General features: G+C 45.7%; 13 protein-coding genes across 13 annotated transcripts; 7 read left to right on the top strand and 6 right to left on the bottom strand.

The window, feature by feature from the left end:
• Nucleotides 1-26: 26 nt before the first annotated feature.
• Nucleotides 27-710, top strand: EHEL_101290 (Dullard-like phosphatase domain-containing protein; the record flags this gene model as incomplete). The annotated part of the gene is made up of 1 exon (XM_003888153.1): nucleotides 27-710. The coding sequence occupies one exon, from the start codon at nucleotides 27-29 to the stop codon at nucleotides 708-710; it is 684 nt and encodes a 227-aa protein (XP_003888202.1).
• Nucleotides 711-756: 46 nt separating this feature from the next.
• EHEL_101280 (lysophospholipid acyltransferase) lies at nucleotides 757-1,818 on the top strand (the record flags this gene model as incomplete). The annotated part of the gene is made up of 1 exon (XM_003888152.1): nucleotides 757-1,818. One exon carries the CDS (start codon nucleotides 757-759, stop codon nucleotides 1,816-1,818), a length of 1,062 nt encoding a protein of 353 aa, XP_003888201.1.
• A 110-nt stretch (nucleotides 1,819-1,928) lies between these two features.
• EHEL_101270 (uncharacterized protein) lies at nucleotides 1,929-4,586 on the top strand (the record flags this gene model as incomplete). The annotated part of the gene is made up of 1 exon (XM_003888151.1): nucleotides 1,929-4,586. One exon carries the CDS (start codon nucleotides 1,929-1,931, stop codon nucleotides 4,584-4,586), a length of 2,658 nt encoding a protein of 885 aa, XP_003888200.1.
• A 25-nt stretch (nucleotides 4,587-4,611) lies between these two features.
• Nucleotides 4,612-7,098, bottom strand: EHEL_101260 (importin beta; the record flags this gene model as incomplete). The annotated part of the gene is made up of 1 exon (XM_003888150.1): nucleotides 4,612-7,098. The coding sequence occupies one exon, from the start codon at nucleotides 7,096-7,098 to the stop codon at nucleotides 4,612-4,614; it is 2,487 nt and encodes an 828-aa protein (XP_003888199.1).
• A 162-nt stretch (nucleotides 7,099-7,260) lies between these two features.
• On the top strand, nucleotides 7,261-8,979 carry EHEL_101250 (mitochondrial ABC transporter; the record flags this gene model as incomplete). The annotated part of the gene is made up of 1 exon (XM_003888149.1): nucleotides 7,261-8,979. The coding sequence occupies one exon, from the start codon at nucleotides 7,261-7,263 to the stop codon at nucleotides 8,977-8,979; it is 1,719 nt and encodes a 572-aa protein (XP_003888198.1).
• A 43-nt stretch (nucleotides 8,980-9,022) lies between these two features.
• Nucleotides 9,023-9,445, bottom strand: EHEL_101240 (uncharacterized protein; the record flags this gene model as incomplete). The annotated part of the gene is made up of 1 exon (XM_003888148.1): nucleotides 9,023-9,445. One exon carries the CDS (start codon nucleotides 9,443-9,445, stop codon nucleotides 9,023-9,025), a length of 423 nt encoding a protein of 140 aa, XP_003888197.1.
• Nucleotides 9,446-9,495: 50 nt separating this feature from the next.
• EHEL_101230 (DNA polymerase epsilon) lies at nucleotides 9,496-14,814 on the bottom strand (the record flags this gene model as incomplete). The annotated part of the gene is made up of 1 exon (XM_003888147.1): nucleotides 9,496-14,814. The coding sequence occupies one exon, from the start codon at nucleotides 14,812-14,814 to the stop codon at nucleotides 9,496-9,498; it is 5,319 nt and encodes a 1,772-aa protein (XP_003888196.1).
• A 65-nt stretch (nucleotides 14,815-14,879) lies between these two features.
• On the bottom strand, nucleotides 14,880-15,497 carry EHEL_101220 (casein kinase II subunit beta; the record flags this gene model as incomplete). The annotated part of the gene is made up of 1 exon (XM_003888146.1): nucleotides 14,880-15,497. One exon carries the CDS (start codon nucleotides 15,495-15,497, stop codon nucleotides 14,880-14,882), a length of 618 nt encoding a protein of 205 aa, XP_003888195.1.
• Nucleotides 15,498-15,665: 168 nt separating this feature from the next.
• On the top strand, nucleotides 15,666-17,210 carry EHEL_101210 (uncharacterized protein; the record flags this gene model as incomplete). Its single annotated transcript, XM_003888145.1, has 1 exon — nucleotides 15,666-17,210. One exon carries the CDS (start codon nucleotides 15,666-15,668, stop codon nucleotides 17,208-17,210), a length of 1,545 nt encoding a protein of 514 aa, XP_003888194.1.
• Nucleotides 17,211-17,251: 41 nt separating this feature from the next.
• EHEL_101200 (ubiquitin fusion-degradation protein) lies at nucleotides 17,252-17,935 on the bottom strand (the record flags this gene model as incomplete). Its single annotated transcript, XM_003888144.1, has 1 exon — nucleotides 17,252-17,935. The coding sequence occupies one exon, from the start codon at nucleotides 17,933-17,935 to the stop codon at nucleotides 17,252-17,254; it is 684 nt and encodes a 227-aa protein (XP_003888193.1).
• A 103-nt stretch (nucleotides 17,936-18,038) lies between these two features.
• Nucleotides 18,039-18,611, top strand: EHEL_101190 (Rad14-like DNA excision repair protein; the record flags this gene model as incomplete). Its single annotated transcript, XM_003888143.1, has 1 exon — nucleotides 18,039-18,611. The coding sequence occupies one exon, from the start codon at nucleotides 18,039-18,041 to the stop codon at nucleotides 18,609-18,611; it is 573 nt and encodes a 190-aa protein (XP_003888192.1).
• A 50-nt stretch (nucleotides 18,612-18,661) lies between these two features.
• On the top strand, nucleotides 18,662-21,775 carry EHEL_101180 (uncharacterized protein; the record flags this gene model as incomplete). Its single annotated transcript, XM_003888142.1, has 1 exon — nucleotides 18,662-21,775. The coding sequence occupies one exon, from the start codon at nucleotides 18,662-18,664 to the stop codon at nucleotides 21,773-21,775; it is 3,114 nt and encodes a 1,037-aa protein (XP_003888191.1).
• Nucleotides 21,776-21,801: 26 nt separating this feature from the next.
• Nucleotides 21,802-22,065, bottom strand: EHEL_101175 (uncharacterized protein; the record flags this gene model as incomplete). The annotated part of the gene is made up of 1 exon (XM_059743548.1): nucleotides 21,802-22,065. The coding sequence occupies one exon, from the start codon at nucleotides 22,063-22,065 to the stop codon at nucleotides 21,802-21,804; it is 264 nt and encodes an 87-aa protein (XP_059599531.1).
• Between the last annotated feature and the right edge of the window lie 84 nt (nucleotides 22,066-22,149).

Here is a 22,149-nt window from a genome sequence, read left to right as displayed (position 1 = left end):
AACAAGTCTTATCCCCTCCCCTGCCGATGCCTTGGGTTCTTAAAATCCTAAGAGATTTCTGTGGCTGCTACAAGAAAGAGGTGCCTACCGAGGCCGAAAGAAAGGTTAAGGAGATGGATGGATGCAAGGGATCCCAAAGGCCAGCCCTACCAAGAAAGCATGATGCCAGGCCGACGCTTGTCCTGGATCTTGATAATACCCTGGTGCATTCAACCTTTGAGATGCCTGAGATCTACGACTTTTGTGTGGAAGTTCCAAAAAGCAAGGGCATGTCCATATATGTAAAGGTAAGACCGCACACTGCCGAGTTTATCGATGAGGTTGGAGCGATGTATGAGTTAGTCATATTCACAGCTGCAAAGAGAGAGTATGCCGGAAAGGTTGTCGAGATGATCGATGCGAACAAAAATATAAGCCACACGCTGTACAGGGAATCATGCACACTTACGAATGGAAGATATGTCAAGGACCTCTGTAAGCTCGGAAGGCCTTTAAACAAAGTGATTATGGTTGATGACAGCCCACACTCTTATGAGTTTCAGCCCCGGAACGGGATTCACATTCCTCCATACACTGGGGCAACAAATGACGATTCTCTTCTCAAGGTCATGAAGTATCTGAAGGAACTCTCAAAGGATGACCTGGTTGGAAGCATGGACCAAGTACCTTTCAGAGACGGATTGATGACAGGATTGAAGCATTGTGATTGAAACGTGTTTAGAAAAAAATATTTAGACCGAAAACATAGCTGAGGCGATGAGAGGGGTTTGGAACGCTATGCAGTTTCTAATAACAATGACAGTGTACTTGTTGTACGTTGTTGTGGGGCTTATAATTGTATCCGTAGCCAAACTTGTGTGCTACGGGGAAAAATCCCAAAGGGCTCTTAGGAGATCTGCAAAGATTGGATGGCTTCATCTCACGCGTGCTATGTTTTCTAGATATTTTCCTCATAGAGTGTTTATTAGGTACAACCCAACAATCCTTAAAAGGAACAGAAATGTTATTATTTCGAATCACCTGACGGAATATGACTGGCTATTTGTCTGCTGTGTCCTCCATTGCTTCGAGAGATTCGAAGACATTTGTATTATTCTCAAGATGTCCTTAAGGAGCATTCCATTGCTAGGCTATGGTATGAAGTTTTTCCAGTTTATTTTCCTAAATAGAAAGATAAGTAAGGACAGGGAGCTGATCATGTCTGGAGCGTCCAGGCTCAAGAGGGAGGGGAAGTACGATCTCCTTCTTTTCCCGGAGGGAACATACATAGACAAGTACTCGCATCCTAAGTCTCACAAGTGGTCAGTTGATGCAAGCATAGAGGTTGAAGGGAGGATCTTTGACCCTGAGGAGGTGCTCATTCCAAGAACTACTGGGTTCAAGATACTTAGAGAAAACATACGGGATGACATGGAAGGAATCATAGACATCACAATGATAGGAAATCCTCATATAAAGTATCCCAACGATGTTTTCTCCTACTGGGATGTGATAGTGAACAAGTCGCAGAAGGTCAATTTTATGTTCTTCCTGGACTATATTCCCAACAGCGACAGCATGGATGGCAACGATTTTCTTCTGAAGCTGTTTGAGAAGAAGGAGAAAATGATATCTGAGTTCAAGAGGGAGAATGGGGACAGGTGCATAAGGAGCATGGAGGAGTTTAAGGGTGTTGCCGATTCGCTTGTGTGCCCTCAATCAAGCCATAGAGATGTAGAGATTGATCTGTCTTCGCACTGGGGCCCTTTCTTCTATGTTATGTTTATTGCTAGCTCAGGGTTGGTACTGGGAGCTATTTCAAGGCTTTGTTGGAAATAAAACGGTTCTAAAAGGATGTTTTCCTGTTTGTTTTGCCATGAAACAAGAGGATGGCCATCGATTGGTGGTGTTTCACCTTTTTTATAACATTGTGCTTGAGGCCGAAGGAGATGGAAAGGGAGACTCTTGTGAGTGGTGCTAGGATCGACTCTGGGATTCTCGAGAAGATCCAGGCTCTTGTAAAGAATAGTGAGGGTGGAGACTTCCGATGTGTGAACTCGGAGAGATTGTCTCCTAGGCCGATTGGGGAGGCCAGAACAAAAGAGGTCGGGAGCCCAGTGGCCGGTGCCAGCCTTAATGTTTGGAGAATCAGCCATCGTGTGCTGGTATTTGGGCAATGCTGGGAGAACTCCACTGAAAACATAACGAAGAGAAACAATACCAAAGAGCTCATCAAGTTTTTTAACGACAACTACAAGGACAGATTTATGATATGGTGTTTTGGAGAGAGTCTCAGGGAGCATGCCAACGTCCAGAAAATACCGTCACTTGATTTTGACCTTGGGCTTGCCTACAGGGTGTCATGTGCCGTAAGATGCTGGCTGGAATTTAGCTCGAACAACATAGCTGCACTTGAGGTGAGAAACGGAGATGAAGACAAGTTGAGATTTCTGGTGGGGTGCATCCTAAGGCACTGCGGGCTTGTCGACAGGACAGAGACGGCGTGGGAGAGGTGCTTTGAAAGTGCCTTTGCATCAAGTCTATCCAACATCAACACTGTCCGAAGGTACATCAGGTACTTTGACTCTGCAAGCACTCTAAAGGGAGATGGGATCCATTCGGTCACTCTGAAGCAACTCATAGTAACCACCATTCCCTCTTCTCCTGCTGAAAACTTCGCGATTGGAATGAAGGTAATGAGGAGGGGAGAGGTGCTATCTATCATCAGAGAGCAGGATGGCAGTGGCAAAGTGTATAGAGATGAGGATTACGTTGTGTTTAGTGGGATCGACTGTGACATACTGGAAGACATACAGATTCTTATGTGCTACTACTTTGGAGGCACGGAAAGGAATGTGGTTCTTTTGAGAATCAACTCTCTTTTCTACAGGCAGGGTCTTTATAGGTTTGTCTTGGACGACATGGAGTGTTTTTTGTCGAAGAAGAAGTTTGATAAGGAGTTCACCATTGATCTTGTTATGATTGAGTCTGGGAAGCCTGTAGAGAAACCTTTGTGCATGCACAAGGCCGATCTTGTCCAAGGACTCAGACTGCTGAACGAGAGTTTCTGCGGAGAGCCTGACAGAGAGACTTACGAGAAGCTTGTCTCTGAGGGCCGAAACGAGATAGCTGCAAAGTTCTGTGCATTTATGAGATACTGTCCTGAGCAGGCCAGAGAGTTTATTGAGAGGTTGGAGGCCCAAGGACTCAAGGCCGGTAGCTTTGAGGCCAAGGCACTCAGGCATACAGATGAGGCATTTAGGAAGAAAGAGTGCAGTCGGAACGAAGGGGCCGAGCTAGAAGCATCCAGCAGCTTGAAGAAATTCGTGTCGAACGGACCAATTGTTGACAGGAGGGCCTTATATGCGATGGAAAGTGGGCAGCTGAGGCCGCTGGAGCTGATAGGAATGTCGCCCAGGATTGAGAAAAAAGCAGATCCAAAGCCAAAGAAGGTAATACTAAAGAAGAAGCAAGCCGAAAAGTGCGACACGCCTTCTGTCATTATCAAAAAGCCTCTCCACTGGATTCCATTGGTGAGGGCCGAGGAGACAATATTCGGAGAGATTTCTGGGATCAACACCGATATTGACTACAAGAAATTCGAGGAGATATTCTGCGAGCCTTTTTCTGAGCAGAAAAGCACAAGCAGGCAGATCCAGAAGAGCATCATAGAAGACAGTAGGCTGTTTCTGGTGTCTCTCTCGCTGAGGCACCTTGAGATGAGGGGCATAACGCCTGAAAATGTGTATTCCATGCTCAAATCACCCGACAACGATCTTGGGCTCCAGGATCTATTGAACATCGAAAAGATGTATCCGGACCATGAGGAGGTCATGAGCCTAATATCGGCATCTCCGGAATCCCTAAGTAAGGTGGAGAAAGCCATGCTGGCATACTCACAACTATTGGATGTTCGTAGGCTCACAGAGATATTGATCTTTGAAAGGAGGTTTTTCGACGAGATATTTCTTATAGAAGATGCCCTCTCGGGCATACTGGAGACTTGTAGTAGGATTCTGGACAGCAAGAACCTTAGGATTGTTCTCAGAATGATTCTTGAGATTGGAAACACAATGAACTTCCGGTACTCAATGAATAAGAAGAAGGCGAGCGGGTTCAAGCTGTCCAGCCTGTATGTGTTCAGCAACTACCGAGGAAAGAACAACGCCTCTCTCTTCCCGTTTTTATTCCAGATGCTGGAGACAAACTGCATAAAGCCAGAGCGTCTACTTGAGGAGTTCTCTCGCGTCCATGACTTGAAGAATGAGGAGCTGATAAAGATACGCGAGAAGATCAACTACTTCATAGAGCTGTATATGGAGAAGGTGGGGCTTCTGGATCTACTGGAGGAAAGCATCAAGGAGGAATACGGGAAGTTCTTCAGGTTTGCATGCAGCAAACTTGAGAGTGTAAGCTGTAACTTCAAGAAGTCCCATTTATATTCCAGCATGATTAAGCGCAAGTTTGGCGAGGAGGAGGCCAAAAGCCTGAAGGAGATATTGGTTACCCTATCCGATTTTCTCTGTAGTATGAGGCAGCAACTCGAACAATATAGAAGAGCTCAGAACCAGACCTTCTGGCCTTGTAGTAATGACGAAATTAAATGAAACATTTTAATTCAGGCATCATGTATTATCTTAGCATCTCCAGGACATGGCTGGCCTTCTTTCTATTCTTGTCGTCGCCACACTTCATCATTCCATACAAAAAGTCCTTTATCCATGGCTCATCCAGCCCAAAGTTCTTTCCATACATCCCAACAAGATCGTCAATAAGCCCAAGGATGTCGTTGCGGGCCTTGCCATTTTCGTCCTCAGTACCTATCTTGTGGGCTATTCCAATGATCCTGGGGAGAACACTTCTAACCTTTGAGCTGTCGCCAATGGCCACCAAAGAACAATTCACAAGCTGGACTGCATTCTTACGGAGACTGTCTACATACTCCTCATCGGAGTACCTTCCAAGCTCAGATATTTGCTGGAATAGCATGACAACCATGTCCAGGTACGACTCGAAATTTCTCTCTAGTGCCAGGGCAATGTCTCCAAACACAGACAGTATTGTTGGCTTGAGGTCTCGGTGAGTAGCTTCAGAGCTGAGGCACTGGACCAGAGACGATGTAAGAACAGTTGCAAGGATGTTGAAGTCTGTTCCCATTGTGTTTGCAAGTCTTCCAACCAGGTTTATCACTGAGCTCAGGACAAACCTATCCGTGCACCTCATATCCCTTGTCATGTAGGGGAGTATCCTGGATGCATGTGGAGAGAACTTTGAAGAAAGGTTTGAGATACTTGTGTAGACCTCCCCAAAGGCTATTGTTGGCGTTGACTCCAGGACTCGTATGAACAGCTCAAGAAGGTCTTCCACGTCCTTCCTCTCTCTTGCAGTTGCTATTGCCTCAATGAGTCCTATGTAGTTCGAAAGGACATCCTCAACAACAAGAAGCTGGTCTTGTGTAGCATATCCCAGCACACTTATGCACTCATCAATCTTCTTTGCCGTGTAGTCGTAGAACCCAACAAGAATGTTCGAAACAGTTTGCGGACATATCAGAATCAGCTCTCCAAGTGCAGAAAACAGTGCAACTCTTAGGCTTGAATCGTTCAGGCTCGCTAGTTCTGTCCCCTTGACCAGCACGTTAAGGACATCCAAGTATTGCTTTACTAGGAAGCTTTCGATAAAACCATCAGCTCTCTTCCTTGTGGCATTTGGTATGTGGCTTGCAAATCCATCCTTCCCCTTGCTGTCTGCTATGGAACGGAATACACAGTCCATCACCCACGAGGCACCAATAGAGGACTTAGAGCTTTCAAGGACAACAGAACCACACTTGCTTAGAATCATTGGAAGGTGGTCCGTCAGTGCATAGAAATTACACTCTGCCACCCTGGATAGTGCCCACAGGCAGGAGTCTTTTGACTCCTCGTATTCTATCCCAGTAACAAGATCCGGTATGATCTTCGTCAAACAGTCCTCACACCTCTCACACATAACACTTCCGAGTGCCACAGCACCTATGTCCACACTGGCCCTGGACCCAGACTTCAAGGATGTCTCTATGAACCCCCACACCATCCCATTCCTCATCATCTTGTCGCCCTTCAACTCGGTGTACATCTCGAGGCAAGAAGATGCAGCCTTGTGTGGCGACCATACGTCTCCATAGTAGTCAGGCCCCTTCTCAAGAAGACTGAGGATCTCCGGCAAGACAACAGGCATGTACTTGTTGATCATCTCTTCATCCTCCTTCTCGGCAAAAATACACCAGTACTCAATTGCCTGGATCTTGATCTCATCATGCCTTGACTTGAAGAACCTCCCCAAATACTGTGCCAGCATGTTCTCTAATACCCTCTTCTCAATAAACTTGTAGTTGAGCATCACAAGCCTGTTGAAGCATATCATCAGCTTGTGTATTAGCTCTTCATCATTTCCATTCCATATTCCTATTGTTGCATTAAGAAATATGTTTACATTCTCTTCGTAGCAGAATATCCCCTTGACCTCCATGCAGTTCATCAGGCACTTAAGCCCAGATAACTTAGTTCGGCTTGAAGTTCCATTTTTAAGAGGATGCATACATATCTCAAACACAATGGCATTATACATCTGAAGCAGATCCGGTGCCTCCTTCACAAGATGGCTACAGCATATTCCCACAGCCTCGCACACCCCGCACGCCGCTTCCTCATCGCAGACCATTCTTTTCATCTCCTCGAAGAACCCTTGATACAAATTGTTTGGAACCTCAATCCTAGCTATCTGGCCAAGGGCGGCCCCGGCCATGGTGCAGAACCTCGGCACAGGCCCTTTCATTGCTCCCTTAACCATGCTCTTCACATACTCCCGGGACTCGAACCTCATGCCTAACCATCTGCTTAGGCAGCCTTTCTGGAGCTCAGGGTCGTTTGCATGAAGACTGTTCTTAAGAATAATCCCAGAAACCATCCGGAGCTGATCATTACTCTTCAGGTCGCCAAAAACCTCCACAAGAATCGATATAAACCTTTCAAAGTCACTTGACTGAAGCTCCAGGATCTTTGCCTCGGCCCTCTTCCCAGCAGCGGGATCGGACTTCAGCACTTCATACAGACATGCTTCCAATCCTCTTCTATCCATGTTGGGGTGATTTTTTCCAATCCATGAAATCTCATATCCGTTCTGTTTAGTATATATTCCTGATTGGCTTTCTCTTTTATATTAGACATTGCTAACGGAACCAAGGCTTGGCGCCAGCTTTTCCCGCCCACACATATAAAAGAAGTTCAAGACCCTCCCGAAATGAAAATCAGAGGACACGGAAGATATTCCTACATGATGTCGCTGGTGACGAACTTCCTCGTCAAGGACAGGATGGTCCTTCTGGGGATTTCAGCAACCGTATTCTTTATAATGCTTTCAAGCAAGTTCCACTTTGAATTTCAAAAGCTGATAACAAAGGTGGAGCAGTATATTGTTGGGAAGGCAACCGATGGGACGGAATCCAGCAGGCTTCTGATTTCGTTCATGCTTCTTCCCATAAACCACTATGTGGCAAGCCTTATCTACAAGCTCATTTCAGCCTATGTCATCCAAATTCTCATGGGAAAGTCCTTTCAGCATTGCTTGAAAGAGTATCTCTTGATCAACTACCATGGATTCCACCATCTGGGATCGGGGCAAATACACTCACTGGTTGAGAGAAGATCCAATGCGATGGTGAGCTTTATGAGGATATTTTTTGCAGACATCTTCTTCAACGTGACATATGTCATGTGGGGGTTCCTGTACTTCTACCGCTGCTCTGTGGGCATTGTGGTACTGACCATTGTCCAAATTCTGGTGTATGCGGTTGTATCATGGCGAGGTACGATCATCAGAAACCACTTCAGAAGGAAGTACAATTCTGCATACAATACAGCCTCAAATAGGCTTTATGGGATCCTGCAAAACTACGACATAATCAAGTCATACAACAAGGAAGAAAAGGAGCTATCCAAGTATCTGGGGACCATTTGGGATGTTGGAAGACACTCCAGAAAGTACGACCAGGTCAACGCCTTTGTGGAGTTTTTCCAGAAAAGTCTTTTCTTCGTTCCAAATGCATTTCTTGTGTTTATGATCATCAACGGATACATGTTCAAGAGCATGACAGTGGGGAATAGATACATCGAGTACTCAAAGTTCTTTTCTGAGCTACGCAACGGGATAATGAAGCTGAAGGACAGCATCTTCACGATGAACGAAAATCTAACGGACATATTCGACTCGAAGATTGAAGACATGGCCGAGGAGGACGACGGCCTTGGGCTTACCATAGAGTCATTCAATGACTCAATAAGATTTTGTGATGTGTCGATTTGCATAGGAAACAAGCTTATAATGGAAGGCTTCAGCGGTGAGATTAAAAAGGGGGAGAAGATAGGCATCATAGGGAAAAACGGCTGTGGGAAGTCATCTCTCATCAATGCACTCCTCAGATTCCTCGAATACAGGGGAGAAATACACATTGACGGCATTGAGCTAAGAAGAATTAGAAAGTCATCCATCCGAAGCCTTATTTCGTTTGTTCCCCAGAACCACCATCTATTCAACGGGACTGTTCTTGAAAACATAGCTTATTCTTGCAACTCCGTTGAATACGAGGATGTTCTGAAGAAGTGCATGCACTTCAATACACACGAGATGTTTAGCAAGCTTGGAAAGGGCTATCAGACTGTTGTTGGGGAAAACGGGAAGTTCCTAAGCGGAGGGCAGAAGCAAAGAATCAGCTTTATGAGAGCTATGGTGAAGGACTCGGACATAATAGTTCTGGACGAGCCGACGTCTAATCTGGATGCAGACTCGGAGAGGGAGCTTGTGGAGATGATACTCAAAAGAATGAATGACAAGACTGTGTTTTTGGTTGTTCACGATCATGATCTTCTCCGAGGCTTCGATAAGATACTTGGGCTTCATGATAATGCAGTTAGAGTGTACGATTCTTTCGATGAATTTATTGTCGATAGATCAAAGTATTGAAAAAGGAGTCTACCTACGAGATATTATGAGATTTGCTTGACACCTACACTATTATAGTTGTTTCATAGATCGTCCTCTTGCCCAGAGAAATCGCCATTCTATTGTTTTCCAAAAGAAGCTTCAGGCCTATGTTGAACCTTTCATCTATTGCGAACACTAGATTTTTCAACACACACAGGTCATCGATGTCATCAAATAAATAAACCTTGCAGTCATACTCTTTGACACCCACACAGCCTAGAACATATCCAAGTATAAGTTCATATGCAAAGTCCACCTTCTTAGAATTAACAAAGACTTTGACGGATGTGTTATGACTGTTTCCCAACTGGTTTATCGAGAGCTTTCTAACTGACGATGGCTCTGTCTTTGTGTCGAGAACTATATGCACCAGGGAATGATCGTAGAGAAGAGCGTTTATCTGTGCGCCGTCATTTCTTTCAAGAACTTTGATATCTGTGCACATCCGGAAGCATGGGGTACTCGACTCATTTATTAACATCTAGGGTAGAAACATCACTTCAGGAAGTGCTTTGAAATCCTCCTGCAGAAATCATCGAAGGCAGGACTCGAGACCATTGCCCTTATCCTTTCTAGCTCATCCCAATGTCTCGCTCTTCTGAATGCACCGCCGCATCGGCAGAATTCTGATAGCCTTGTCTCGTTGATTCTCTCACATCTACTACAATATGAGTCTCCAGCAAGCTCCAGCCAGAGGAGATGCTTGGCTCGGGCCATGCATACATCCAGCACAGCATTCTTTGGGTATGGGTTATAGCACTTTACGCATCGCGACCTTAGCACATTCTCCATCCCACACGAAGGACATACAATATCAAGATCCACTTCTGCTCTTTCCTTCTCTTCAAACTCGCTTAAGTGCAAAAGCCTATAGCAATTGGATACCAGTGCTTGGGCATCTTGCCTGAAGGAAAGAAGCCTCATAACCATCCTGGAGCTTTCTAGAGGAATCCTGGTCACAAGGTTGTACACAAACTCAGAGTCCACCTGACCATCGTCGAAGTAAGCCTTCAGAAACGCTATGGGAACATTTTTCTCACTGAAACAAAAGTACTCCTGCCCATAGAGAAAGAAGTAGGTGCTTGGACTTACAAATGCAAGCCTCTCAAACTTCCTCCTAAGCTTCATCTTCATCATCTCATACCCACAGAGCTCCAGCCCCTTTTTGCATATGTGCTGAAAGAATTCCAGTGCAGACTTTTCGCTTGTCTTTCCCGTGTTGATTGAAATCATGTCCCCTGCCACGCAAATCACATCGTATCTTTCATCTCTCAGCCTCTTCGCAAGGTTCATCATATATCTTTTCTGCAGCATGCAGCAGATGTTCCGGAGATCCGGGCAGATAATCTCAGAGTCCCTTCTTATCCACGCACCTATGTTCCTTAGAAGAAGTCTGGTTCCCTCCTCTCCTCTCACAGAGTCCAGGACTATTCTTTTCAGAAAGTTCCGGAGGACATCGAAATCCTTTCTTGACACCCCACCAAATAGTGTATCCTCCCCCAGAAATGCCTTATACTCAATAATCGAGAGAACTGATGCCCCTGTACACTCAATCTCAATAGTGTATCCCTTGTAGAGCCCAGGCATGAATCTCTCTGTCTTCAGACACGAGAAGTGGTTCGTCACAGACTTCTGCCCCATACACACAACGTTATTCTTCCTTAACTCCCTGTAAAGCAGTACATCCATTAAATGCTCATCTACATTCAAAATAGGTATCCTTGTATATCTGCTAGTCTTGCATATTAGCTCCACTTCTTTTGCCATCAGCTGATGGATCTTCCTCTGTTCATCACAGAGCTCTGAGTATTCACCTAGGGGCAGGCCTCTTCTAAGAGGCATCTCAAGAACATGATACTTTCGTAGGATCTTTCGAAGTTCTGTCTTGCATGGGTCGGCAGAGCTGATAACCACAACCTTCCATTTCCCAAGGTTTTCAAGAAGATACCTCCCGAGATCGTAGAGCCCATCTTCGGCAGAAAATATAAGAACCTCGTCCTCCCCTGCTGCATACACACTTCTTCCTTGGAATATAAAGCTAGACACAACTGTAAACCTGACTTCATGTTCCCCACACTCCCTCATGTTACTATACAAAATCGGGATCTTGTCCTCAAAGACCCTTCTGATAGAAAAATGGCTTAGAAACTTCTTATACAGCGAACGGTTACGTATGAATTCATGCTCCTTCAACCTAATCATGCCCACCTCTACACTTTCAGAACCATCAGGAAGACATACCACCGTCTTCTCAATCTCCCCAGACTCCTCAAAGTATCTCCAGTCATTGACTTCAATGTAGATCCTCCTCTCCAGAGGAATCCTGTCCACAGCATCACCCCATCCACCATAGCATATGTTCATGTATCCATCGTCATCACATGCCACCTTAATAATATCTCCTCTATCCATAATCCTTTCTATAGTTTCCATCCATCCTGTCTCACCTCTAGGTGCGTTCCCCGCAGCTTCAATCAACTCCCTCGTTTCCTCTCGGTTGTTCACACAGTTTTCTTTGTCAACTTCATCATCCCTGCACTTCGCATCCTCAACCACCCCCTCTTTCACTTCTGGTATGCAAAAGACATCCTCAATGTCATTGGTCTTCTTTATGCTAAACCCCTTGAGCTCAGACTTGGTCTTTGCCCACTTGGGTACCTCTACTTCTTTTAATGGATTTTTGATTCCCTGAAATAGAGCAGGCAATATAACCATCCTCTGGACAATACACTCCAGCCTCAGTCTATAATAGTCCCAGTCAATAATGGCTCTGATGTCCCCAGAGTAGTCCCTTTGCAGCCATCTTTTGAGGAACTCCTCTTTCCGATCAGACCGGAAAGTCACCACCGGTATCGCCCTCTCGGCAACAGACCAATTCTCAGGATACGCTGCAATAATGTATTCACATTTTAGCTTTTCTTCAAGAATCCCCTCACCCAAAACCTCAGACATCCTGAGGGCAGTCACAGTAAGGTTCGACTTTCTTCCCCTATAATCACCAAGCCCTTTGGACATGCTTCTGCTTTCGGATAGCAACTCAAGGATCACATCGTCATCAAGATACTCTCCCTTGCTCTTCAGCATGTCCAGCCAATATCTACACACCCCAGCAAGTGACTCGTAGCACTCCTTTAGGTTTCTCCCGTCCAGAAAATGAAGAAATAGCTCCTCCTGAAATTTCTTAATAATCTCCAACTCTCCCCGCCTCTTCACTTCAAACCCTTTGAGCTCTGCAATCCTGTTGTTCCCGTCAATTATCACATACCTCTTTTTTAGCAGCTTGTTTTCCTCGGTCGACGCAGGAAGAAGCATCGCATTGTACGGGCCGTCGATCTCGAAAAATATCGAGTTCTCCGCCCGTGTGATGTACTCGCCGCCAACTCTTTCTTGATACTGGTAATTGGTGAACTTCTTGCACACAAAGTGGTTCAGAATGCTTGACAGAAACGAAAACTTCCTTCCAGAGGGAAGTACATAGGACGACACCAGCGACGAGGGAACTATGCACCATATACCGTCCGTATCCATCTCCAAGGAAATCCCTATCTTCTCTACGACCTCTCTTGCCTTCTTAATGATGTTTCCCCCAACATTGCAGACTATGGCTGCCATCTCCATGCTATACCATCGTGAGCTCTTCCTCATCACATATCCATAAAAGGAGTTCAGGACACACTTATGTGCAACCTGGAGTGAGGAGTACACAATGACAGACTTCATTGCATGCTTCTTTTCTTCCTCAGTCTCTGCCGCCTCAAAGGCCTTCTGGGCCTCAAAATACAGCCTCTTGTAGACATATCTCTGGTCCCTAAACTTCCTAACCGTCTCCACATAAAACGGAACCTCCCTCTGGCAAACAGTCGACCTTCGGGTGCAACTTTCCTTCCTCTTTGCCTTCCTGTATATTCCCTTCGAGTACCTCTTGACTCTTTGCCTCAGCTCTTCATCCTTGTCTCCCACAAAACCCTTCTCCTTCTTTATTTGCCTCCTAATTCTTTCCGTCTCTCCTCTGTTTGCTGCAATATACTCAACCTTCAGAGTCCACTCCATTCTTTTCTTACATCCGTTCAGTTCATCCGAAAAGTCACATCTTATGCAAGTGTCCTCGTCGACAATCGATACAGGCTGCAGCTTGTTAGTAAGGATGATGTTCGGATACATAGCCCCCACATCCAGGTGGTATATAAGCCCTTCCCTTCGGATCCTTCCTCTGTTCTCTTGGAGACTCTTGAGAATCTGAGACTTCATGTCCTCAAAACCCTTTTCCCCACTGTACTCCGAAATCACTTCGTCAAGCTTTAGAACTATCTCGTCAATAAATCCCTCGTCCATCTCAAAGTCGTACTCAAAGTCAGACCTGAAGATCCCAGACTTCAGACACTCAACATACCCCCCAACATATGTGATGCTTTCGGCTATGTGTCCGTTGTGCTCCTGTATCTTCCTTTCCCTTCTTTTCTCCGGAATTATCACCTTATATTCGCTGGCCTCCGAAATAAGTAAGGCCTCACATAGCGTCCCAGACCCTTGGCAAAGTGCCGATGCCGGAGGAAGAGGAATAAGAGAGCACATAGAAAAAATGTGAGGCTGAACATACTTTGTGTAGAGAAAATACGTGGCAACAGAATCAGAAACAGAATACGACGCCATCTTATCAGGGTCAGAGACCGCAAGCCCAACCATGTCCTCGGGATCAATCTCGTCGGGAAAGTATCCTAGCTTCGCTTTGGTAACTGCCTTGAGGCCTTGGCTTCCAGCAGGAAGATAGGAGTCCCTCTTGACCCACTTGTAGCAGTCAAGGTGCACAATAAACGCTGATATGTAGTACTCGTCCTTCTGAACAAACCCAGCAGTCTCTCTAAGACTTATTCCATATCTTGCCATCCTCTTCTCTAGAAATGGGAAGTCAAACAGCGCTCCGTTGAACGTTGTCACCAGATGAGGTCTATGCCTTTGAATCATCTCTATGAATCTGATCAACACCCCTTCCTCATCATCCTCGTTCACTACTTCAAAAACACACTGCATGTCTTCTTTTGGATTGTACTCAAACCTCCGAATGTCTTTCGAAACCAGCTTTCTGTTCACAATCAGCTCTCCACCGCATTCCGTCTTGGCAGATATCATCATCACCTCGTCAGACTCAGGATTCGGAAACTTCAACGGCTTCTTCGATGTTTCTATGTCAAAGGCAAGTATCCTAAGATCAGGAAACACAATCTTCTCGCTCTTCTCTATAACATACGTCTCTCCCGTATAGTAGAACCCATACCACTTCCCGCATCTGATCCTCAGGTCATTGGCAGTGCTTACCTCTGCAGGTATGTCGTGTTCGTGGACAGACTCTATGAGGCCTTCTGCATTGAATGCCCTGTCCTCTCCAAAGCAGTCATACTCATTACTCTTTTGCACTCTGTTCCTTGCTGCTATCCTCTTGATCTCTTTTAGGGCCTCAACAAACCCGGGCTCGGTTCTGAATCTTATCTTCAAAAACGTCCCGGGCTCCTTGTTCAGGTGGTTCTTCTCTTTGAAATCAATCCTCTGCGTCCTTTCCATATCCTGGATCTCCCCAGCATATTTCTTCCTGAGATACTCCTCAACAATATCGTAGTCAGAAGCCTTCACCAAAAGCGATGGGAAATAAGGAATCTTCACAAGAAACTCTCTTCCCTCTTCGTCAATCAGATAGAGCTTTGTTCTCATCCTTCCATCCCTGAGCGTAACCACCGTGTAGTTCAACACCCATCCCTCCCTTCTTCTGCTTTCGTAGTAAGATACAAAGCCATATTGCTCTTCCAGAAGCTCGTCTCTCATTACGGCCTGCGTGTCTTTTGAAAATTAATCAAAATTCTAGCCTGTCTTCCATATTAGGCATTTATTCAGTTGTCCTCGGAAAAAGAATCGTTATCGTCATGGGAGCATATCCGGAACCCGTAGATCCTCGGAACATACTCCTCACACACCCTAGAGGGAAAGTGGTATGAGTGTGCGAGGATCAGGAAGTGAGGGAACGACCTTCCCCATGCACATCCGTCCAACAGCCGGAGGCTGCCTCTGGGCTCATATACATTCGCACAGTTGTGGCAGTAAATCTTTGTGGATGACTTCCCCGGCCCATCGCTCAGTCCAACAGGAATCATCCCAACAGACCTGCATCCTATCTTCGGGCACATCCCATACTCCTTGCCCATCACCTTGTCCAAGATAGCCTCGAGACCAGGTTTTGTGAAGATGTATCTCTGGTGGATCAGGTAGTACAGCGAGGACTCTTCTTTGAAGCCTCTTCTCGGACCTTTATCGAGTATAGAGCTATAAACCTCTTCGAGGTTCTTTATGTATCTGTCCAGCCCAATAATGTTAAACCTGTCCTCCAGAAACTCATCCGGGACACGGACGATGGCATGGTTTTCCTTCCTATGCATGAAGTCTCCCACCCAATACTCGTCGGGGCTCATCCTCAGTAAATTCTCCGAATCGTCCTCTAACAAATTCTCCATCTCCAGGCCTATTTTTGCAGGACAAGAAAAACATTCGACTTTTGCCCACCAATGCTCTCGCCTCTTCCCAAGCAGCTCAGAGCGGGTACTGCCTCTCCCTGAGCCCCATGTCCTATCTGAAACAGATGTTTCACTCTTGGCCTAAAACGTTGAGGAACACAGAGATGAATGCACGCTATAGAGCTAAGGACGCTTTACAACTCGAGGAACTACGAGGAGATCTACAAAAGAATCCAGCAGGAGATGGAGAAGCTAGTTCTTCGAGACAAGCTGTGCACAGACGACTTGGAGGGGCTCCAGTCCTCTGTAGAGGAGGAAGTAAGGAAGTGCATCCATGAGCAGAGGGGAATCCCAAGGCCACTCGTAAACATCATTCTATTGCAAGGCGAGGACTTCGAGAGAAAGATGAGGTCTCTGGTGTGCTCGTATCTGGGATCGCTGTGCTCTGTAGGCTACCAGGAGTTTCTAAACTGCAACTTTCAGAAGCTGTCTTCACTGAAAGGCTGTTTGCCGTGGATAGAGGAGAATGTAGCCAGAATAGACCTTAGGTATTCCCACGTTCCTGACGACTGGAATTTGCCACAGGAGGTGCTGGTCAAATACTACTTTATGACAAAGCAGAGGGTATGCGATTACTTTTTTCATAACGAAGTTGACGAAGAGGACTTCATAGATGCTTTCAATGCAACTGTCAGGTATGAGAAGAGACTGGGGAGGCTGTTTGAGAAGTATGGGTGCAGTGCATGTACTTCCCGTGTGCCCCATGCAGATAGGGCACAGCCGGTGTCAGGCTTGCAAGAAAACATGTGCCCGCATAGAACAATGATATCATCACTATTTATTCCAAACATAGAGATATATTTGAGAAAGTCCCTCGGCCTTTTAGTGGAGCCTGATCTCAAGCAGGAAGATGTTAGAGTGTGCATTGTCTCGAGGTTTTTGGACTTTTTCCGTGGAGTAGAAAAAGTGCTCAAGAAAATTGAGTATCTCGATGACAAATCTGTATATAGGCAGTTTGTAAATCACTGCGATGAGTATTTGAGTCTTCTGATGAGGAAGGTAAGCCTTTCGAGGGACCTCTATGGGTCCATCATTGTACTAAACACACTTCTTTTCATAAGAGAAACAGCCCTAGACCTTCTGGACCGAATCATGGAGAAGTCTGGAGTCGAGGAGGACATCCCAAGAATCCATGCACAGATCAGGAGAATCGAAAGACTACAGAATGCATTTATAGACGACTTTCTTTCAAGCTATTTTTCAGGGCTGGACTTTGCAACGCCCGAGGGGCTTTCCAAAGAAATCATAGGATTCCTGGACGAGAACATAATGAGCGAAAGAACAAAGGGAATACATGAGGATGTTCAAATCACACTGCTAGAAGGGGTGATTTCCCATGCATTCTCAAGAATATACTCCACCAGAATCTCTCCTCAAATTTCGGAAGCTCTTTTGTTTGAAGTCTCAGAGGTAAAGAGGCACTTAAGAACAAAGGTAAGTGTCGTACCTCTCATGGATGTTGTCGAGAAGTATCTCAAGATCTTTCTGTGTCCTCCAGACAATGAGAAGTGCTTTGTGGAGAACTTCATGCTTATGTCAGAAGGTATTTTTTCGTTTGAACAAATTGTAGACAACGTTGGAAACGAGCACGAGGTAGATGCTCTATACTCTGCATATGAGGCTGCAGTAGGCTCCACTGCCACCCTGACCTGACCTCTCATCCTCGGGCAATAAACGACTATCGATCTGCTAGTTTAATTCGCCGGCCTGTACATGTACAGTCCAAGCTTCTTCATCTTAATTGGCTTTATATCGTGGGGTGAATCAATCACCTCAACGTACTTTGCGACCGTCCTCTCTCTCTCCATCTTGTCCTTGAATCCAATTGGCTCCAGAAAGTCAACAGCCAGATCTGTGTCCACGATGTATACTGCATTGCTTAGGGGCTCTATGTGTGCAACAGTGAATCTTATTGATCCAACCTCGTCAAATTGACACAGTATTTCATCTCCCTCAGACAAAACCTGATAGTTCCTCAGGCATGACTCCAATTCCAGCTTTGGATTCTCGATTTCAAGGAAGTCTACAGAATGTGGTATCAGTTTCACAAACCTCCCGAGAGGAAACGTCATGTATCTGAGCACAATCCTGTCTGCATCCTCCATGGAGAGCTGCTGATACATCCACGAGGGGACAACGATCTGGCCCTCCTCCCCGGTAAACTCTAGAACCCCGCAGTGTGTTTTGTAAACCCCATCGGAATGAGAGATTTCAAATGTAAATGGCGGCTGTATCTGGAATGACACAAGATCAACCAGCACCGACTGCGGGACTATCACCTTCCCCCCAAAGTTGTTCTGGTTCCCAGCCTCAAACTTAATTGGGCTCAAAGACCATGAAGGCTTCTCTCCAAAGAACCCAAACAAATCAAATAGCATCCGGGGGCTACGGGAGAGCGAATTATTCTTCGTAACCCACTAGGGGAGTTTTGGCTACACATCGGGAGAGTTTAAACGAAAAGCATGTGCCCTCTGCAGACATATGGAGGATGCTTTACGGGATGGAGGGTTTTTCCCTGAGAAAGAGAGCAGTGAGAAAGAAGCAAAGGAGGATGAGCCCATACTTCTTCCTGTCTCTCTGGACAAGAGATGCAAGTACTGCTCGCAAATCCCGCTTGATGACGAGATCAAGAAGACATTTGGGATTTCTGTCTGCAGGCCATGCCGTTATGATGTCCTCAAGTTTGTTACGAAGACATCCTGTCTATCTGACTATCTTCTGACAGGCGACGAGCTCAAGGAGTTCCGGTTTCTTGAGAGGCCAAATCCCCACAAGGGAACATGGTCGAACATGCACTTATATCTGCAAGAGGAGATTGAGGAGTTTGCAGTCCGCAAGTGGGGATCGCTTGAGAAGATTGAGGAAATGAAGAGAAGAAGGAAAAAGGAGACTGACGATCGAAAGATAAGGAGACTAAGGAAAAGAGTGAAGGCACTTAGAAGAAGGACCAGGATGGATATCCGGAGTGACGAGAGACATGTCCATGTATTCAAAGTGGATGGAGACGTATCTAGATGTGAGTGTGGGATGTCTGTCGAGCAGGAGGAGCTGTAAGCATCAAACAATGGCAGGGATCTATAAAACTTTAGTGGATGTGCCCTTTGATGGTAATCAGATGGAAGGACAAGGAAGCAGTGCTTGGAGGAAAAAGACTAATGTTTGAGGATGAGATTATCAATGCGGGGAGGTTTGGGAGATGGGCTGTTGTTTGTACCCGGACGGGGATCCATTTCTACGGGGAAGAGGACATGACTCTGAAACGGCCAATAAAGGCGGCTTTTGTAAAGAGGGAGGGGGTTTACTACCAGAACAGGGAGAACAGTCATGTGATGTTTGTTTCACACCCGCTTGAGCCCGAGGTGTTTGTATTCTTTGATCACGGGTTTTCCTTAAAGGAGGTTATATCGGGAGAGATGATCCTGGAGGGTGCGGGGGGATATCTCCTGAAGAACGTTGCAATTGAGAAGATTGATATCCAAGATGTGATGGGGTGGTCTTCCTGCTCTGATGCGGCCGATGAGATCAACAGGGCCCGAATGCTAATTGCGCATAAGGTAGGGAGGGGAATGAGGTGCCTTGTTGAGGATTACGAAGGGAATGGAAGGCACGAAAGGGGGATAGGCATGGACATTGTAGACTATGACAGCTTGATGGTGGGTGTGCACGGGAATACAGCGTTGTTTATCAGACCTGGAAGCAGCAGAGGGGGTGTGAAGAGAAGTAAGCTATTGTCTGAGACGAGTGTGAGGTTCGAAACGGAAGCTGGGTGTCCTATAAAGTATAGGATGAGAATCTCGAAGGACAAGTGGCTCGAGTTTTTGAGGATCAACGACACGTTGTTTCTCGGAAACGAAGTTGTATGCTCTCCAATCAGAAGGGATCTGTGGCCTAAATCGAGGCTTTCAAGAAGATGGAAGCAGGACTACTACAAGCCCTTTTGGAGGGGAATAAATGAGTTAGAAAGGAATGTGCTTTCGTGCTATCCAAAGGCCATGCAAAGAGTATTTATGAGCGCTTTTTTCCAAAGCAAGAAGAAGAGGTTTGATCTGCTGGAGCACACAGAGGATGTTGTGGCCGAGGTTGATAAGGTCCTGGAAGAGTGGCTTGCAAAGTGCAGAAGTGTGTGGGAGTTTTTGGACATGGGCATTCCGCAAATTGAGGGGCTGAAGACTGTATCTATGTGTAAGGAGCTGATTAGCTATACACATGCCTCATTTGCAGGCAGCAAGGATGTGCTGAAAATGAAGTACAGAAGGATCATAAGATGCAATCTGGATGCAATTGTAAATCTGAGGTACTCTGATGTGATGAGTCTTGGGTACAGAGTGATTTACATGGAGATGAAGAAAGGAGAAGTACTTAGGAGCACGAGGCCTGTAAGATCTGTCAGGAAGCTGTGTAAAATTGCCGAGAAACACTTTGGAGATCCCCGAGTGGAGGAAGTGCTTTCTTTGTTTGACGAGAAGCCGATAATCTTTGAGATTGATGAATATGATTTGGAGAACAAGAGAGAAAAAGGATACATCCTTCGAATGATATCAAACATAGGAAAGGCCTATCTATTCTGCGGTCTGGGTGCAATCAAAAATAGATATGGCTCTGAGCAGCTAAGGTTTCCGATCTACAAGAATGGAGAGCTGGGTGAGATTGAGATCAAGGAGAGCGGCTGGACGGATTGGCCCTCATTCAACTATTCTGTGTATAGGGGCTGTGGACTGAGTTCTCATGATGAGGCAACGCATGACTTTATAGAGTCAAGGATTCTTGAATTTACATCCACGGGAGTGGGAAATGAGTTTGAGGTGGCCGGGAGGGTATTTGCATTTGGGCTTCAAGGCCGGCTGGGAGAGATTCATCCCCAGGGTGTTGCAAGGCTTGTTATGCCGAAGCATCCCGTGATATCCATGGCTGTCCTGGCAGGGACTGGGATCAGCCACATTGGAAAAAGAGATGATATATTGGGAAAGATGTACTTACACTATCTTAAGTCTCCACAGCCCCTATACATTCACGTTGGATGCATTGTTGGGCTTGGAATGTTGTATGCAGGAAGCGGGAATGTACTTATCAAGAATGCCCTGCAAGAAGAAGCAAATAGGGAGGGCGTTTTCAAGAATGAGCAATACAACAGAGGAAACAAGATATGGTACGACTACACATACAGAGTCATGGCATCCCTTTCCATATCGATGCTGTATGTGAAGACCAGTCTCGACATCTTCAGGTTCATAGAGCTGAAAGACTCTTTCTGTGAACTTCTTGCGAATGGAATTATTCTGTTTGGCAGCAAGCAGATGAGGTTTCGAAATAGGCTCAGGAGGTCTGATGCAAACAGGCCTGAAGAGGTCTTGTACTCTGAGCTGTTTTCTCTTGGGCTAGAAATGAACGAGCACCTAGACTCGATTGTCAGGGAAGTGAGGACGAAAGCTGCGAATGCAAGCCTCCATGAACTTTACAGATTGTCTGGAAGGATGCTGTACATATCTGTTTATATGCTCTACAAGGGCATCTCCCCAGACTTCAACGGAAGTCTCTTTAAGGCCATTGTAGATGTATGTCTTCTTGCAGAAAGAGCCATGAAGAGTAATGATGAGACCAAGATACTTTTTGACACATCTCTTGTGGCACTTTCGCTGATATCAAACTCGTCTTGTAATCTCGATGTCATCAGAATCCTGAGGAGGCAGATCAAGGCAACAGAGACAGGAAAGTCTCTGTCCGAGAAAATGGACTTCTTCTTCACGTCTAGCACATGCAAGCAAGAGGTGCAGCTCTCCATGAGGTACGGAGATGTTGAAAGATACAAGCTGTGCCTTGGGATAGTGGCCTGCGGGATGGGAAATCTAAGGATTGTAACCTCCTACCACCTAGTCTTTGATGTGATATCCACGTTCTTTGTCTGCTTCCCGATTTCCCCCGTGGACCAGGAATACTTCAATATGGCAAGGTACTTCCTTCTCCTCTCACTAAAGGTGAACCCTGAAGGATTCAGAAACACAACGAGCTACCTTAAGCAAGGCAACAGAAGAAGTAAGAGGAAGTTGAGGGCAGACATGTCTAGAATCAATAAGACCTTCTTGAAAGAGTATTCAGAAGCATCAGATGCAGACAAGAAGTTCATCATCGACGTACTGACAGACTTTTACGAGCAGTATGGTGGCAGGGACAACCTCCTTGATGTTGAGATGCTGAAGAACATAGCCTGTAGAATCAACTAATTTATTCTTCGGGCCCTGGGTGGTAGCTATAGGAATAAATATGCACTGCATCCTATAATCACTAAAAGTAGCATAAATATTATCTTATTTCTTGGATCGTTGTTCATTCTTTTGATTGCCTCTTCAAACGCACGAATGTTCATGAGCAAAATCCTGTCGTTTCTTGCAGCTTCTGCTTCGATGGACTCGTATATCAGTCCCTGCTGATCTATTTTCTCCTGTATGATCTGAACGGTCGTCTTCATGTTTCTTGACGACTCTCTCAAAGCTCTTTCTTCATCTGCGTCCATGCCAAGCACTAAACAACGTGCTGCTTCCAAAAGTAAACATCACTGTAAGATCCTGAAACATCAGACAAGCACATGTTTATTTCA

Source organism: Encephalitozoon hellem, chromosome X (assembly GCF_000277815.2).
Source record: "Encephalitozoon hellem ATCC 50504 chromosome X, complete sequence".
Classification (NCBI taxonomy): domain Eukaryota; kingdom Fungi; phylum Microsporidia; family Unikaryonidae; genus Encephalitozoon; species Encephalitozoon hellem.
The sequence above is the reverse complement of the archived record's forward strand: the minus strand, read 5'-3'. Positions and strand labels throughout refer to the sequence as shown.